General features: G+C 55.3%; 1 protein-coding gene across 6 annotated transcripts in view; it reads left to right on the top strand.

The window, feature by feature from the left end:
- The first annotated feature begins 251 nt into the window (after positions 1–251).
- The window catches only part of ATP8B2 (ATPase phospholipid transporting 8B2), a 40110-nt gene continuing 22192 nt past the window's right edge, over positions 252–18169 (top strand). For 2 of the 6 annotated variants that reach the window (XM_053278331.1, XM_053278328.1), the window contains exons 1-10: positions 7049–7266; positions 7957–8015; positions 9149–9262; positions 10356–10454; positions 11862–11923; positions 12887–12959; positions 14371–14441; positions 15715–15794; positions 17520–17678; positions 17780–17868. In XM_053278331.1, coding sequence (XP_053134306.1) covers positions 7182–7266; positions 7957–8015; positions 9149–9262; positions 10356–10454; positions 11862–11923; positions 12887–12959; positions 14371–14441; positions 15715–15794; positions 17520–17678; positions 17780–17868 — 891 coding nt within the window. In that variant the 5' untranslated portion in view covers positions 7049–7181. Of the gene's footprint in view, positions 549–5841; positions 5910–6807; positions 7019–7046; positions 7267–7956; positions 8016–9148; positions 9263–10355; positions 10455–11861; positions 11924–12886; positions 12960–13087; positions 13126–14370; positions 14442–15714; positions 15795–17519; positions 17679–17779; positions 17869–18169 lie in introns of those variants that run through there. The other 4 variants (XM_053278330.1, XM_053278329.1, XM_053278332.1 and 1 more) reach the window with 4 other exon arrangements.

Raw genomic sequence — 18169 nt, 5'->3', positions numbered from 1 at the left:
CCCGCTGCGCCAGCGGCTTCTGGCTCCGGCGGCGGCCCCGATCCCCGCGCCTTCTCCCGCGGCCAGGGCAGGGGCGTTCGCACGAGGCGGCTGCCTCGGCAGGCAGGCAGGCAGGGCGCGCTCGCCCCGCAAGCCCTGGCTGGCTCCCCGGGCCGGAGCTGCTTGGGCGAGGAGCGGCCCCCGAGATCGGCGGCCCCTTTCATCACTTCCGCCGCCGGCACCCCCCTCGCCAGCCCATCTGGGCACAGCAGCGCCAGCCGAGGAGGCGAGGCGAGCGAGGCGAGGCTGCTGCTGCTGCTGGGCTCCCTTGCGCCCAGGCGGCGGGGTGCGCCTCGGTGGCGGAGAGTGACACGCGCAGCGGAGGAGCGCACCGCCGCGGCCCCCCCTCCTCCTCCTCCTCCTCCTCACCATGGGCCAGGGCGCACGCGAGGCCGGCGGCTGGAGCAGCAAAAGCGGCGGCCACCGAGGCGGCGAGGGCGTCGCGGCCCTGGGCCCGGGCAGGGAGCGCGGCGGCTGCGGCGAGGGGCGCCCGGAGGCGGCTCGCTAAGGTGAGCCCGGCGGGGGCGGAGGGGGTGGCGGCGGCAGCAGGGCAGAGCAGCAGCAGGCCTCGGCCTCCTGGCCAGGGTCCCCGGGTCCCCACGGTGGGGCTTGCCTCCTTGCAGCGCCTCTTGGGGGGCTCCGCGCCCGGGGTTCCTCCTCCCCGGGATGGCAGCCTGCCCTCTCCCTCAGGGGCTGAGAGGCCTGGCCCGCGGCTGGGCCCCCCCTTCCCCCCTCCCACGCTCTCTGGGTCCAGCTTCTCCTCCCTCTCCCCCGCCCCCGCCCCACTCTCTATAGGACAACCTGGCGATGCCCCCGGGCCAGGCAGAACTCCTCCCATGGGACAAGGCGGAGGACGAGTGTCCCCCCCCCCCAGCTTGGACCCAGATGCACACATGTACCCTCCTCTTTGGGCCCAGCCAGAGACCCTCCGGGGCTCAGGAGGACCCCGCTCCTTCCCCGCCCCCCTCGAATCGCGCGCCACCCCCTCTCCACCCCCTCGATCCTCTCTCCCCCCCCCGCGTTTGGCTACCCCCCTTCTCTTTCCTGATGCTTCCTCTTCCGACCCTCCCGTCCCTCCCTTTCGGCGCCCCCTAAGAGATGCTGGCGCCCAGTGATGATCTCCCCGGCACTGCCTGGACACGGATCTCCTGCGCTTTCTCTATTCTGTAGCCCCCCCCCTCCTCAACCCCACTGCCCCCCACAATTGGTGACTAGGGGGCCTCTGCCTCCCCCCCCCCGAAAGCCCGGCTCCCATGTTCTGGACCTGGCTGGCTCCTCTCCCTGCTTCCCCCTTGGCACAGCGCCTCCCGCCTCCTTCCAGATGCTGCTGCTGGCCGGAGTCAGATGTTGCCTTCGTGTCAGCTCAGCAGCTGGGCCTCCTCCTCCTCTGGCGCCAGAGGCCCGTTCTGCCTCTCCGGGCTGGCCCACACGGCCTCCTTCCCCAGCACCAGCTTTCTCAGGGGTCTGAGCGGAGCAGGATCGGTGCCGGGGACAGGGCCGCCTCACCCTGGCCGCAAGAGAGGCCGGCCGGGTGGTTTGGGGAGCGGGGGTGGGGGTGGGGGGAGATTTAGGAGAGGATTGCTGGCCTGGTGGTAGCCAGCATGACTTGTCCCCGTAGCTAAGCAGGGTCTGCCCTGGTTTACATTTGAATGGGAGACTAGAAGTGTGAGCACTGCAAGATATTCCCCTCAGGGGATGGATCCGCTCTGGGAAGAGCAAAAGGTTCCAAGTTCCCTCCCTGGCAGCATCTCCAAGAGAGGGCTGAGAGAGATTCCAGCCTGCAACCTTGGAGAAGCCGCTGCCAGTCTGTGAAGACAATCCTGAGCTAGATGGACCAAGGGTCTGACTCAGTATATGGCAGCTTCCTATGTTTCCCTATCCAAGCTCCTTATGACACCCCCCCTGCCCCCAGAGCCCCCCAGGCCTGCCTCCACGGCCCATGATCACGGGTGTCCAGGTCACGGGTCTCCTGGAGAGAGGAGCTGGCTGGGTGGGGCGGCTCCTGCCAGCTCCTTGTCTCCCTGGCCAGGTCCCCGGAGCTGTCAAAGGAGCCGTGCCCAAGACCGACATGCCAACGTGTGGGTGTTTCTCTTCCCTCTTTTTGACCCCAGTTAGAAACCGAACAGCGCCCTGACACCTGTTTTTGATGCCAGCTATCTGGAGCACTCAGATCTGTAGAGCTAGGAGGGATCTGGGAAGTCTTCGAGGCCTCTGGGCGGGAAAGTGCTGCAGCCTTCTAGGAAGCTGCCTCACTGAGTCAGGCCCTTGGTCTGTCTAGCCCAGGCTGGTCTACGCTGACTGGCAGCGGCTCTCCAAGGTTCCAGACTCTCCCGGCCTTTCCTGGAGATGCTGCCAGGGATCGAACCTGGGACCTCCTGCATGCAAGCAGAGGCTCTGCTGCTGCTCCCTAAGCAGACGGTGCTTGCTTGTAGTCTCCCGCCCAAATGCAAACCAGGGTGGGCCCTGCTTAGCAAAGCTCAGGCTTGCTACCACAAGACCAGCTCTCTTCCCTTATAAACCATATTGTCTTTCCCTGATGGATGGCTGCCCAGCCTCTGCTTGAAAACCTCCCGCGTCGGACAGCCCACTGGTTCATGATGCAGACTGTTCCAGTGTCTATAGCTCTTAGGAAACGCCTCCTAATATCCAGCCCCAATCTGCTGCCTTCCTTTTCCAACCCCTGGCTCTTTTGTCCTGGCCGCTGGGAAAGCAGGGGACAAGCCCGCTCCTTCTTGAACTGAGAGGGCAGTAAAAAAAAAAATGGTGTGCTTCTGAGCCTGTGCAGAGTGCCTTTCCCTTGCCACCGCCTCCCATAATCTGAGAGGAGAGGGTTTCTAGGGACACAGGACATCAGCCGCAGCAGCAGCTTCCGGTTAAGAAAGGCGGCGCCGAGGGGGCTGTGTCTGCCAGGTCCTCTCCGGAAACGTTTTGTGGTTTCCAAAGCTAAACATTTGGCGGTGCGATTTGGGGCCGGAAAGGGAAGGGGTCCCAATCTGCTCTCATCTCTACCTGTCCCTGCCAAGGCGAAGCCCGCATTCGGTTCAAACCGGGGGGCCTGTTTTGGTGGCTTCCTGCCCACATGATAAGACCGCTAGGAGGCGACCCCACCTCGTTCCCCTTCCCCTTATTTTGGTTCTGCCGCGTGGCCCCCCCCCGGGGCCAGCAGGCCAGGCCTTCACACAGCCCAAAGTTTTTCTTTTTCTTTCAAGCCAGGGGGTTCCCAACGTACCGCCACCCAAGAACCCTTTGCACGTGGTCTTGTCTGCTGCAGAGACCTCGTGTGCTGAGGGGGAAGTGTGGCGTAGTGGTTAGAGCGCTGGGCTTAGCCTGGGGGAGTCCCGGGTTCAAATCCTGGGCCTGCCAAGCCAGGCTAGCCCCTTGAGCCCCATCACTGCCTGACCTACTGATGGTGACGGCTGAAGCCTACAGACTGGTGAGTTTCGTGGCTGGGCAGAGATTTGAATCCGTGCCTCGGTTGCTAAACTAGGATAAGAAGCTGTCGTGGCCGGGCGTCGTGTAGCAGCCTGAACTTCTTGAGAGGAGGCTGAACGGAACGTTCAAGCGGTTGTAGATGCCCCCACATCCCACTTGTGCCTTTGCTTATTAAATGGGTGGTGACGCAGGACGGGGCCTTCTTCGTGGTGGTGCCTCGGCTCCATAACACTTTCCAGAACCGATGAGTTGGGGTGTCAGAAGTGGGTGGCTCAAACACCACGCTAGGAGGGGAAGAGCAACCATCCTTCTCTCCCCTTCGTAACGCTACTTCAACAGGGAGAGGCCGTCAGGAGGTGTGGGTTGCAGGAGGGGTGCGTATCTCTGCAGATGCTTAGTTCTCCCCTGCTGCCCAGTTATCTAGAAATGTCCCTCCAGGAGGGAGTTTGTGTTTTCTGCTCTGTAATTCAACCCTTCTCACCTGCCGCTCCTGCATTAAGGGGTTGGCACTGCCTATTTGCTGAACGAACATCCCAGGAACTTGGCCCATCTAGCTCAGTATTGTCTGCCTGCACTGGCAGCGATTCTCTCGGATCTCAGGCAGGAGTCTCTCCCGGCCCGACCTGTAGCTGCTGCCAGGGACGGAACCTGGGACGCCCTGCATGCAAAGCCGGCGCTCTGCCACTGAGCGACGGCCCCATACCTTAGAAAGCTGCTGTCTGCTGAGTCAGACCCTTGATCCGTTTAACTCAATATTGCCTGCTCTGACTGGCAGCGGCTCTCTAAGGTTTCAGGCATGCTCGGCCACTGAGCTACAGGCCCGCCCCGGATTTGAGGTCTTAGCATGGTGGCAGCTCATAGGTGCATCCAGAGGCTTTTGACACCTGCCCTCGCTACGGTAGCTGCAAAGCCACAAACGACACAGGAAGGTGTATCTGTCTCCCCGGTGGGGACGAAGCGACTGGATCTGTGAGGCCGTGACTGCCGTTCTGCCAGTCTCCCTGATGCTGCCTGTCGGTTCGGACTAAGACCCATCGGTGCCAAGAACTGCTTTGCTGGCTTCTGACACGTCACCGTGCCGGCTTCTTGGGAGGGCGCTTCAGAGAGTTGGTGAGAGCGAGAGGGCGGGCGGGAGTCGGGAAGCTTGCCTGGCTTCTAGTCCTCAGTGTGGTCTAGTTTCGTGTCGTCTGCTGGCTTATTTGGAACAGGAAGTGGCAGCACAGGCGGCGGCCTGGTTTTCGAACCGGACGTTTCGGTGGGTTTCGTCGCCTGCCTCTTTACCAGCTTGTCAAGGAAAGACTGTTTTAAAAATCTCTCCCTCCGACTCCCTCGAACCCGTTCTGTCCTTTCTCCTGGGCGTTTTTTGCACAGCAGGCTAATGCAGGGCTTGACTGTGAGTCCGACGTTGCCCCCAAAAACCCGACGCAAAAAGTGGATTATTTTACCCCCGGATAGAAATTGGGCTACACGCTAGTGTGCGATGAAAAACCCATTGCCAGAACCTAAGGGGTATACCCGTGGGTCACAAGGGCTGTAACCCCAAATTGGGCTTTAGAAAAGCTAGTCTGGCAACGACAGAGCCCCGTGGTTGTCTTTGGAGGAGCTTTCCATGGCCTGCTCCTGCAGAGTGCGAGATGATGCCTTTCGGCATCTTCCTAGATTGCAGCGGCCCGATAGAGGTGTTTCCCGCAGTCTGGGAAACATACCAGCGGGGATTCGAACCGGCAACCTCTGGCTAGATAATCAAGTCATTTCCCCGCTGCGCCATGGCTTAGTTTGCAGGGACATCAGGGCAAATCTGGCCGATATGTGAACGCATGCCTTCCATTCTGGAGAGATGCGGGCCAAAAGCCCTGTGTTGAAAACACCCTCAAACTGCCACCCAGATCTCCATAGGTCTGCCCTCTTTAAAAAATCCGCCTTGAGTCCCTTCTCTGCATATCTGTCTCTTCCTTTCTTCCTTCTCTGCATATCTATCTGTTTAAACTCAAAACTCCTGCGATTGAAATGGACACCCCCAAGCTTTGATGGATCGACAGAAACTGTTTTGGATTGATCTACGGATGTAACACCTAATCTGCCTCGCAGGGTTGTTGTGTGTGGGGAAGGGGTGGCGCTGGAAACCACACACACTGCCCCGAGCTCTGTGGAGGGGTTTCAGGATAGAAGTGTGACGATTAATTCCCAAGCCACCAGTAAGCAGAGCGAAGAAGTTGCTAGTGGGTGAGATAACTCCAGGAATAAGATGGAAAACTTCTGGTTTTTGTCAAGAGAATGACTTGGTTTCATTGTGGGCTGGTGGTCTCTTGTGGTTTTCTTTGGCTCACCTTCTCATGGTTTTTGTTTGCTGGCTTCCCCCTCCCACCGCAGCGTCTCCCATGGGCCTGATCCACCGCCAGCGAATGCCATGGAACTCTGCGTCAAGAAACAGCCCCCAGGTAAGGCACTGCCATGGGATGGGGGCCTTCTCAAAAGAGTGGTTAAGGGAGACAGGTAACTTCACCCCTAGGAATCCCCACACAGTTCTCTGCGTGTCCAGACTTCGGCCCGTCTCCTCTCCCTCTCTCAGCGGCACTGTTTTTATTGATGCACTTGTTTTAATCAATGGGGGAAAGAGGGATTCCCAGGAAACCTCGGCAGCTGCCATATACGGAGTCTGACCCTGGGTCTTTTCAGCTCAGTAGTGTCTACACTGACTGGCAGCAGCTCTCCAAGGTTTCAGGCGGAGTATTCCCCAGCCCTCCCAGGAGACACTGCCAGGGACCTGAACACTAGCTGCTGCTTTATACTGAGTCAGGCCCTTGGTCAATCCAGCTCAACACTGTCCACACTGACTGGCAGCAGCTCCGTTTTTATTGATATATTTAGGGCTGGGGGAGATTCCTGCCTGAAACCGTGGAGGACTGCTGCCAGTCAGTGCAGACAATGCTGAACTAGGTGGATCAAGGGTGCAAGGCGGCTCCGAAGAGGGCAGTTGCCTTCCCGCCCCCGCTTGTGGGCTTTCTGGAGGCGTCTGATTGGCTGTCGCAGGCCACAGGAAGCTGGATGCGATGGGCCTTCACTGTGGTCCAGCGGGCGGTGCGGGGGTGTGTGCTCTTTTTAGATTCTTGCGTGCACGGGAGCAAACCAGCCTCTGTTTCCTCTGATCAGTTGGCGGCTTAGCCTCCCTGGCAGGCGGGCTGCAGGGTTGAAATTTGGGAAGGGGAGAGTCACAGTCCTCTAGGAGGAGGAGGAGGAGGAGGAGGAGGAGGAGGCTGGTGAGAAGTGGAGCTGAGCTGGAAGCGGGCTGGGAAGGGCCAGTGGGGTGTGTGGGGGGGAGGAATAGAAGGGAGCCCCCGTCCTGACTTGGATGCTTCACTCTTGCTCGGCCAGCTCCAGTGGGGGGACTGGGGAGGGGAAAGCGGCGAGGCACTCCCCCCCATCCCGTCCCCCCCCCGTGCAGCGGTTGCCTGGGCGACGCTGTCACGGCCTCTCATTGGCGGCTGCCTGGCGGTGGGCGGCCCTCCGCTCTGCTCGCTTCAATGTCAGCGTGGAGTTTTCTCCTGCAGTGAGTGGGGAGGGAGAGCCAGAGGAGGAGGAGGATGGGGGGCACGGGCTGGGGAGGCTGCTGGGGGGCTGCTGTCTAACGGCAGGGGCCTCCTGGGTGGCCCCCCGCCCCGTATCCACCCGCCCGCCCGCATGCACACACAGATCCCCAGCTGGCGGTAACCATGACGATTCCCAAGGAGATGCCCGAGAAATGGCCGTGGGTCGCCGTGGCGATGGGCGGCCGCGGCCAGACTCCTGGGGGAACAGGTATTCCTTGGGGGGGGGGGGGCGGGATGCAAAAGTTTGGGGGGTGGGTTTTAGGGCGGGGGGGGGGCTCTGAAACCGTGCCCCCCCCAGCTTTGTCCCAGCAAGACCTCCCCCGGGATGGTGTCACTGCGGCTCTCTTCGGAGATGACCTCATGCTCCTCCTGCCCTCTCTCCCGTCCCTCTCCTTCGCCTCTGGGGTTGTTGTGGGGCGGGCGGCACTGCCGTCTTATCCAAAGCATGGCCCCCCCCACCCCCAGATCCGCCTGTCCCTGCAAGTGACCTTGCTGCTGGGATCTTGAGGGGGCCAGGGGCGGGCGGAGAAGACGGCGGGGAGAAGGTCACCCGCTCACGGACGCCAACTGGGACAACAGATCCCAGATCGCAGGCCGTGGGGCCGGGTCCTCCCCCCACCCCACCTCCTGCATCTTCAGGGCAGTGTTTGGGGCTGGAAGCGACTGCTGTGGGGGGAGACGATGCCGAGAAAGGGGCCCAAGGTTTCCTTGCAGCCGTGTGCCGGGTTGCCGAACTGCGTGTCTTCCGTGCAGACTGGAAACATTCACCGGGAAGGCGGGGAAACTCTCTCCCGTCGGGACTGAAGGGGGCCTGCAAGCCGACGGAGGGCACCCTTCTTCTCGCTGGGTCTTCTTCTCGGGGAGGCTTCTCGCTGACTTGGGTTTCTCTTTGTTCCAGAGGAGGAAAGGCGGGTGAAGGCGAATGCACGGGAGTATAACGAAAAGTTCCAGTATGCGGTGAGTACGATATTGGCGGTAGCGGCGTGTGCGTGGGATACCTTTGTGGGGGACAGGTGGGGGTTTCTGGTGGGCCGGTTGGGCGGGGGTGATCCTGAACTGAGATGTTGGGAGATGGGTGCTGCCACCCCACTTCTGAGATGTGTGGGGCGCGAGTTTGGTTTTGCATTGGGCACTGTACGGATGAAGAGGAACCCAAATGTTTTTGAGTGGTTGGGGCACGCAACTATAGGGAAGTGAGAGGCGGTCGGTGGGGCTGTCCCAGCCTAGTGGGGGCCGTCGGAAAGGGGTTCTCCTGCACCCACTCCAGGACGGAGACGCTCTTTCACAGGAGAGCGGTTTTCCATTCTGCAGTGCCCCCACAAGGGCTGGTCTTGACCCCTCATATCTTCATCAGGGGTGTGTCTGTGAATAACTTCCCGTTCAGGGACAACAGCCAGGCTGCAGTTATAAATAGAGCTGGTGTGGATGGTGAAAACCATGGGGTGGCTTTCTCTTTTTGAGCAGGGCAGAGGAGAGAGGAAGATCCCGCATTTCTTTCCTTTGCAAATCTGTCACACTTCTGGATTCCTTCCTCCCCCAGGATCTGAAAAGCCTCATATGCCGTCTGGTGTTTTTTCCCCCCCAGTGGGGTGGGTGGGTGGGTGATTCTGATGGAAATTATGGAATGCCCCCCCGCCCCTTTTTCTTTGTTGGATTGAGAAACTGGCTTTAGATGGCTCTCACACAGGAAGCTGTTACCTACTGAGTCAGACCATTTCTCAGTATGGTCTACTCTGACTGGCAGCAGCCTTCCAGAGCTTTAAGCAGGAATTTCCCCCAGTTCTACCTGGGGATTGAACCTAGGACCTTCTGCGTGCTAAGCAGATGCTCTGCCACGAAGCTACGGCCCTATTGCCTTTAAATATGGGACTAGTGTTGATAAATAAGGCATACCGTTATAGAACATAGGAAGCTGCTGTATACTGAGTCTGACCATGGGTCCATCTAGCTTATCATTGTCTACTCTGACTGGCAGCGGCTCTCCAAGGTTTCAGGCAGGGGTCTTTCCCAGCCCTCCTTGGAGATGCTGCCAGGGAGTGAACCAACCGCAGGCAAGCTGCAATCTCTGTCTCTTTTTCCCTGCCTTACAGAGTAACTGCATCAAGACGTCCAAATACAACATGGTCACCTTCCTTCCCATTAACCTATTTGAGCAGTTCCAGGAAGTGGCCAACACCTACTTCCTGTTCCTCCTCATCCTCCAGGTGAGGCTTCTACATGGCTTGCCCTCTCTGTAAGGAGTGTTTTAATTCCCTCCATCCAAAGACAGACATTCTCGTGGGGGGGGGGGATGTACAGATTAAGCACAGGCCCGTGGTGAGAAATACATCCATGGGCTATCATGTCAGTCGTTGTATTCCACAGTTAACCTTACCAGCGCGAGTATGTGGATCAGGAGTGGGCAAACTTGACTCCCTCCAGCTGTTCTTGAACTACAACTCCCATCGTCCCCAGCCACACCACAGCTGGAGGGCCAAGTTTCCCCATCTCTGACGCAGATGCACAGTCAATTGGTTAACAGGCGGTTGTCCGAAAATGATATGCAAAGAGGGCAGAGGAAATGGGCAAATGCCCTTGAAAATGTGTGATTCCGATAATTAATGAACATGTCTGTTGAGTTGTTTATTCTCTGAGTTTGTGTAAGGTGGGGTTTTTTTGTCATGAAATTTAGGAACATAGGAAGCTGCCTTATACTGAGTCTGACTATTGGTCCGACTAGCTCAGTATTGTGTACACAGACTGGCAGCAGCTTCTCCAAGGTTGCAGGCAGGAGTCTCTCTCAGCCCCATCTTGGAGATACTGCCAGGAAGGGAACTTGGAGCCTTCTGCAGGCAAGCAAGCAGGTGCTCTTCCCAGAGTGGCTCCATCCCCTAAGGGGAATATCTGACCGTGCTCACACATGTAGTCTCCCATTCACATGCAAACCAGGGCGGACCCTGCTTAGCAAAGGGGCCAGTTCATGCATGCTTCCACAAGACCAGCTCTCTATGAAAAGTAAAAGCTGAAAGTTGCTGCAGTTTGGGGAGGGAGTTACCTCGCTCCCTGCTGGGCCACCCTGAGGCCATCTATCTGGACCAGCGTTCCCCCTAACAGGAATTCCCAGAACAACTCCCAGCATTCCTATCCAATGGCCATTGCAGCTGGGGATGCTGGGAGTCGCAGTGAACGACGCCGGGGATTCCCTGTTGTGGGGAAGAGTGATCCGGACCTTCCCGGCTAGAGTTGCGTTTTCTAGCGATCACTAGGGTCCCTCCTCTGAACCCCCACCGAACCCCCTGGTGTCTGTCTTCATTGCAGCTGATCCCGCAGATCTCTTCACTTTCGTGGTTCACCACCATAGTGCCTTTGGTCCTCGTGCTTACCATAACGGCGGTCAAGGATGCCACGGATGATTACGTGAGTCACGTGGGAGTGGGAGAGGGGAGGGTGTGTGGGGGGGGAGTGGCCGGGGGATCGGGGACCCTGACCTGCATTACTGGCTTGTGTGATGGTAGCTCTCCTGGAGCCCCTGAGGGAAGGCTCCAAATGCAGCTTTGCCCCATGGGGGCAAAAGGCCCAGCCCCCTTTCTAAACGGGTCCCTCCAAGCTTTGCAAGAGGCACGGAGGGTGGGGAGAAGGGAAGTTTGCCCGCAGCCTCCTCTTCTCCTCGGACTCCTTGCAAGCTCGGCAAATATCCGATTGGTCGCGGAAAGCTGTTCCAGTGACAGTGGTAGGGGGCGTTTTGCCACCCTGCTGGCACTCCAGTGATCTGCCCCCTGAGGCGACGGCCACCCCATGCCTCATGATAGGGCCGCCCTGTGCGGCTCTTCTGGATTTGCTCGTGCAAGGTCGCGATCTGGCCTGTATGTGGCTTTGAGAACATAAGGGCATCCTAACCTTACAGACTGCGGCAGCCAGGTTGGTCTCTGGGACAGCCCAAAGGGGCCATATAACGCCGATTCTGAAAGCATGACGTTGGCTGCCGATATGTTTCCGAGCAATGTTTTGGTCATTCCCTATAAAGCCCTGAATGGCTTAGGTCCAGGGTATTTAAGAGACCGCCCCCTTTGCCATGTCCCCTGCTAAATGAGCAGAGAGGCACCTTTTAAAAGTGGTGATGATCTTTATTTAGCAGGGGGAGAGCAACTGGCCCTATCCATCCCCAGCACAGCATCCCTTTAGTGGCTGTTGCTAGAATCTATCTTATGCTTCTCTTTTAGACTGTGAGCCCTTTGGGGACAGGGAGCCATCGTATGTATGTATGACTTTGTAAACTGCTTTGGGAACTTTTTGTTGAAAAGCAGCAGATAAATATTCGTCATATTCGTATGAACCCTGCCGCTTATTAAGATCATTGGGGGAGGTCCGGTTACAAATTTCACTGCCTAGTCTGGGTGGGTGGGTGGGGACTCAGGGCAGGGCCTTCTCTGGGGCTGCCCCAGGGCTTTGGAATGCACTCGCTGTCAAAACAAGAGCTTCTCCATCTTTGGTTGCTTTGAAAAAGACCCTTAAGACACACCTGTTTCATCAGGCTTTTAATTAAAATTATTTTTAAATGGTTTAATTGTTCTTGTGAAATTGTTTTAATCGTTTCACTCTGTGAATAGTTTTTAATCGTTTTTATTTTGTGATTATATTGTAATTTGGACTGTGTACACTGCCTCAGTGTACATAAATATGAGTACATAAGTGTACATAAATATGTTTATAAATATGATAGAGAGAGAGAGAGAGAGAGAGGCGACCCGGTGGTGAGGGGGAATTTGAACATGAACACATGGACCTGTTTCCCTGGCTCATTCCAGTGTTTTCATCTCTCCGCAGTTTCGCCACAAGAGTGACAACCAGGTGAACAATCGCCAATCTCAGGTGCTGATCAATGGGATGTGAGTATCACGATTGCGGCCATAGCGACGTAGGATGCTGCCTACTGAGTCAGACCATTGGTCTCACTAACTCACTATTTTCTGCACTGACCGGCAGCAGCTCTCCACGGTTTCAGTCGGGAGTCTTTCCCAGCCCTACTTGGAGATGCTGCCAGGGACTGAACCCGGGACCTTCTGCATGCCAAGCAGATGCTCTGCCACTGAGCTATGGAGCCATCTCTGCAGATCCATGAGGAAGGGAGGGATATTGTGGGGATGTGGAAATACTAGGAGGGACCCAGAGGAATGTAGGACGTCCCTTTCATCCCCACACAGCAATTGCCCTAGGTTGGTGCTGTAGAGGAAAAGTGGAAGGTGAGGTCTGGGGCATAATATTTATGCTTTCTCTGTGGGTCCAGAAGGGTTAGGGGGCTGCCCATCTGCCTAAGTGCCCCCACCGGCACCTCACCTTCTGTATTAATCACTTCCCATTTATTTGGAGCCCTTGAGTCTTTAAAGCACTTTATTACACCCTTTTGGTAATCCTCACAACAACCTTGTCAGGTAGGACAAATGTTTCCTTATTGCAGATGGGGGAAGCTAAAGGCTGCACCAGTCAGGCACGCTGTTTCCTACGATGGCCAGCCAGATGTTTCCAAGCATGAAGGAAACAGCTCTTCCCATTCGTATTTAGTGGTAGACTGCTGCCGCATGTGGAGGCTCTGACTATGATGACGGATCGCAGTTGACCGACCTGTTCTCAAAGGATCCTAATGGACTCCTAGCCAACTTGAGATTTGAACTTGTGGTCTTCTGGCTTCTGCTCTCAGCCACTCCAGCTGGCTCATGCTAGGAGACATTAATAAAGGGATGGACATGGACGGAGCAAAGGAGAATTCCCCCTCCTTGTTCTCGCCTGACATTTCCCCCCCTCGGTTGTCCCATCCCTTCAACCTCCCCCCTCCTCCACTCCCTTTTCTGCAGCCTCCAGCAGGAACAGTGGATGAACGTTCGGGTCGGTGACATCATCAAGTTGGAGAACAACCAGTTTGTGGCAGTGAGTTCCCTAGGTGGCGGAGGTGGGTGGGGGAAGTTTGGGTCGGTGACATCATCAAGTTGGAGAACAACCAGTTTGAGGCAGTGAGTTCCATAGGTGGCGGAGGTGGGTGGGGGAAGTTTGGGTCGGTGACATCATCAAGTTGGAGAACAACCAGTTTGTGGCAGTGAGTTCCATAGGTGGCGGAGGCGGGTGGGGGAAGTGGCTTTGAAGCCACAGAGCGGGGGAAGAGGAGGAGGAGGAGGAGGAGGAGTTGGAACTGGTCCAAGGAATGTCATTTCTTTTTTTTTAAATAAAAGCAACACTCCCCCACCAAATTTTTTATCAACCTACTGGGGTGTTCTCCCACCTATTGAAACGAAGGCGCTCAACATTCGGAGCCGCCTTGCTTTTTTGACCGAGTCCTAGATTGGATTTGGAGGCTTTTTTTCTCCGGCCTGTCTCAAAACTGAGATCCGTCTGATGGGTCTCCAGAGTGGTGGTTTTCAGTGCCACACCTGTGGAATTCTCTGCCTGGAGAGAAATCTTAGACAGACTTCTTCCTCTGCAGGTTTTTAAACAGCACCTGAAATCATCCAGTCCCTTGATATGTGATTTGTATCAGCACAGGGAAAGCAGTGTGTTTCATACTGCTGTCCAACTTTTTATTATATTTTTGCTAGTCGACTTCATTACATTTAATTTAATAGTATTTAATAAAACCGATGTAGAGGAGGGGGAAAAGTTCTAGGAGCCAGCCCAAAAAATTAAGAGCCAGACCATGGACACTTGGCCAAATTACTGGCCCTAGTGGCAGACATTATGGGGAAGAGGGTAAATCTCTTTGTCCCCTTTGCAAGTAGCATACAGGAGTGCCTCAATATTCGTGGATTCGCGTATCTGCGGTCGGGTAAAAGACACTCGCCTTTGGAATACGCAGGGAAAAAAGAAGAAAAAACCACGTTGACCTTGTGTATCTGCAGTTAGAGGGTGGCCCGAAATGACCGCAGAGGTCATTTCCCGTTGCCATTTTGTGTTTGGGAGCCTCAAAATGGTTCCGTTGTTAAAAAGAAAAAGAAAAGGAAAAAAAATGACAATCTGATTTGGGGGAGCAGCAAAGCATGGTAGGGAGCTTCCCCCTGTATCCCCCCCCCCATCTGGTCGATTTTTGGTAATTTTCGATGATTTTCCCGACGAGTGGGAACCTAACCCCACGATCCCATAGCCCCCAATGGCTGGATATTGGTGGTTTCCGTATCCACGGTTGCAGCTGGGAACGGAATCCGGCTCATATCGAGGTCCTCCTGTACTTAGAAAAGAAACAGAGCTGCCTAGGGTGAATAAAAGTATTCGGATGTGTCTTGGCTGGGCTTGTTCTGCCCCCGGCTGAGCTGATCCCAACCTCTCTCTTTCTCCCTCTGCTTTCTTCCAGGCTGACCTGCTCCTTCTGTCCAGCAGTGAACCTCACGGCCTTTGCTACATCGAGACCGCAGAACTGGATGGGTAAGACACAAGTTTTGGGCGCTATAGAAATGTAATTAAAAAATAACTAATTAATAAGTGCTGGTCCGTCATGCTGGGAGATTTCGGGGGCAGATTTTGTCAAGATTTCATCAAGATTTTTGGGGCAGATCTTGTCAAGATTTCATCAAGATTTCAGGGGCTGATTTCGTCAAGATTTCATCAAGATTTCGGGGGCTGATTTCATCAAGATTTCAAGATTTCGGGGGCTGATTTCGTCAAGATTTCATCAAGATTTCGGGGGCTGATTTCGTCAAGATTTCATCAAGATTTTGGGGGCAGATCTTGTCAAGATTTCATCAAGATTTCGGGGGCTGATTTCGTCAAGATTTCATCAAGATTTTGGGGGCTGATTTCGTCAAGATTTCATCAAGATTTTGGGGGCTGATTTCATCAAGATTTCATCAAGATTTTGCGGGCTGATTTTGTCAAGATTTCATCAAGATTTTGCGGGCTGATTTCGTCAAGATTTCATCAAGATTTCAGGGGATGATTTTGTCAAGATTTCATCAAGATTTCAGGGGCGTCTCGGGAAGTCATTCCTACACCATCTTGAACTGGGCTGAGGAGTGGGTGCTGAGGTGTGTCCCCCATTGGTGTTCCCCGACGGTGTGGACTACAACTCCCAGCATCCCCAGCTGCAGTGGCCCATCTGGGAATCCCTGCTACTGGGAATACAGGGGTCCCTGTTCAATTTGGTTGGTGTCTCTGTCATCCATTGGCAGTGAACTCCATTGGCAAAATCCATTGGCGCACGGTCACTTCCCCCTCTTTCTAAATTTTTGCCCGCACGTGACTGTTTTTCAGGAATTCATATGTGACTTGGAACCTGACTGGATGTTTCTACCCAGCTGCTGGCCACGAGAACAAGCCTTGTTTTTTGTCCACAGGGCTCTGATCAAAACCCGTGTTTCCCAGATGACCCCCTTAGCTTCAGCAGTTATACAGGACCATATGTCTAAATGGAACCTCCAGCTTGAGAGGCAGTGTACCTCAGCTGAGGGGGGGCAATTGGCAAGAGAGGTCACCTTCCCGCTGTGTTTCTGGCCATCTGTCTGGCCACTGTAGGAAATGGGTTGCTGAATAAAGAGGACTTTTGATTTGATTTAACAGGGCTTTGCTTGTGTACTGAATGAGTTTCCAGATCATTCTGGCAGGGGGCATGGGTCCAAGGAAGGCCAGCCACTTTTGGCTTAGCTAGGCAGGCCTATAGCGCCCAGGAATCCTGGCATTCCTTATTCTCCTTCTCTTGCAGGGAGACCAACATGAAGGTGCGGCAGGCCATCCCGGTGACGTCGGAGCTGAGTGACACCAGCAAACTTGCACACTTTGATGGTGAGTTGGATGTGATGGGCGGTTTGCACGCCATGCACAGAACAGGCATGAAATCTTGTGTGTAGGTTATGGTGTGTGACAATTGGGTCTGTGTTCCTTCTGTTTAAAAAAAAACAAAAAACCACCAGCAAAGAGAGCAGCCCAAGTCCTATGGCACAGATGATCTGTGCGGGTTCGGCTGGTTATTTATATATGGCTTTGCAACAAGAAGTTCTCAAAGTGGTTTCCATAGTGCAAGCGATGAGAAAACGGTTCTCTGCCCCCAAGAGGCTCACAGTCCAAAACAAAACTCTGTAAACCGCCCTCAGCCATTTTTGGAAGGGCGGTATAGAAATCTAATTAATAAATAAAATAAAATAAAATAGCAAATAAAATGTGAGGGAGAGCCCAGCATCAGCCACAGGTGGGGTGGTTGCTTTTCCCCTGCTAAAAACAAGAGCGCCTCCATTTTGAAAAGCTGCCCCTTGGCCTGCGAGCAGAGGCCACTTGACCAGGCTGACCTTTGCCTGAAGGCAAAAAACACGTTGGTTGTTTCGTATTCGACTCTGCCCCCTCTGCTTCTCAACCAAAAAGTTCCCAAAGTGGTTTCCATAGCCAAAGGTCTGAGGAGATGGTTCTCTGCCCCAAAGAGGCTCCCAATCTAAAAAGAAATCCAAGGGAGACCCCAGTGACAGCCACTGGGCGGGAAGCCATGCTGGGCTGAAGAGAACTAGTCTTCTGCTAGGCCGAACAGGGACAGCTGCTCTCCCTCTGCTCAGTGCAAGAGAGCCGCCATTTTGGAAAGCTACTCATTCCTGGCCTGGTGAGCAGAGGCCGCTTAACGAGGCCGACCTTTGCCTGAGGGGGGCAAAGGTTCGTTAATTATGTACTATGTTCATTTATTATGCTCACTCTGCTTTTCAAGGGGAAAAGAGCCAGCGTGGTGTAGTGGTTAGGAGTGCCAGACTAGGACCGGGGAGACCCGAGTTCAAATCCCCATTCAGCCATGAGACTTGCTGGGTGACTCTGGGCCAGTCACTTTGCTCTCAGCCTAACCTACTTCACAGGGTTGTTGTGAGGAGACACTTAAGTATGTAGTACACTGCTCTGGGCTCCTTGGAGGAAGAGCGAGATATAAAATGTAAAAAATAATAAAAACAAACAAACAAATAAACGTTCTTGAAGTGGTTGCCATAGCGCAAGCAAAGAGAAAGATGGTTCTCTGCCTCCAGGGAACTCCTGGTCTAAAAAGAAGCCCAAGATGGGCCCCAGGGAGGGGCCACTGGAGAGATGCCATGCTGGGCTGGAGAGGGACAGTTGCTCCCCCTGTTGCTACAGAGGAGGGAGCCACTGTTTCAAACGGCTACTCTGCCCAGTTAGCCGGGCTCATTCCCAAACTGTGTGCCACATTGGTCCCCTGCCCCAAAGGGCTCCCAGTCTAAAAAGGGACACAAGGGCGACCCCAGCAACAGCCCCTTGGAGGGATCCTCTGCTGGGTTGAAGAGGGTCAGCGATGAGAGTGCCAGCCCTTGAGAAGCTAAGCCGCCCCTTTAGCCGCTTAGCAGGGGGCTACCCACGCTTGCTTTCATGGAACCTCCACGTTCAGAGGCAGGCTACCAGGTGCCGAGGGTCAAAATGGCGGGAGAGGGCTGGCCAGCTCTCTGGGAGCGCCAGGAAGGGCAGAGGGTGGTGTGACACTGATGGCTCCTGGTAACCGAAACCGTCCTTTTGCACCCTTGGCTGCAGGGGAGGTGATCTGCGAGCCCCCCAACAATAAGCTGGACAAGTTCGGCGGGACCCTCTACTGGAAGGAGAACAAGTACCCCTTAAGCAACCAGAACATGCTCCTGCGTGGCTGCGTCCTCCGCAATACCGAATGGTGCTTCGGCCTGGTCATCTTTGCAGGTTCGTGGCTCTGCCTTGCCGGGGGAGCAGCGACGGGTGCCCAGATCCCAAGAGAGCGTTGGAAAGTACACAGACCCACCTGTGTCTCTCTGCCCCTGCAGGCCCAGACACCAAACTCATGCAGAACAGCGGGCGCACGAAATTCAAGAGGACTAGCATCGACCGCCTAATGAACACCCTGGTGCTTTGGGTAGGTGGACCCAGCCTCTTCCATTCACTGATGGATGTTTCATGGGAGACATAAGGATACAGGAAACTGCTGCCTACTGAGGCTTGCCATTGATCCATCGAAGGCAGTGTTGTCTACACTGACTGGCAGCGGCTCTCCCAAGATTTCAGGAAGGGGCTTTTCCCAGCCTTGCCTGGAGATCCTGCCAGGGATTGAACCCGGGACCTTCTGCACGCAAGGCAGATGCTCTGCCACGCAGCTACGGCCTCGTCCCTTAGGTAGCTGCTGCCTACTGAGTCAGACCACTGATCCATCTAATGCA

Source organism: Hemicordylus capensis, chromosome 14, assembly GCF_027244095.1.
Source record: "Hemicordylus capensis ecotype Gifberg chromosome 14, rHemCap1.1.pri, whole genome shotgun sequence".
NCBI lineage: Eukaryota > Metazoa > Chordata > Lepidosauria > Squamata > Cordylidae > Hemicordylus > Hemicordylus capensis.
This window is presented reverse-complemented; position numbering and strand designations above follow the sequence as displayed.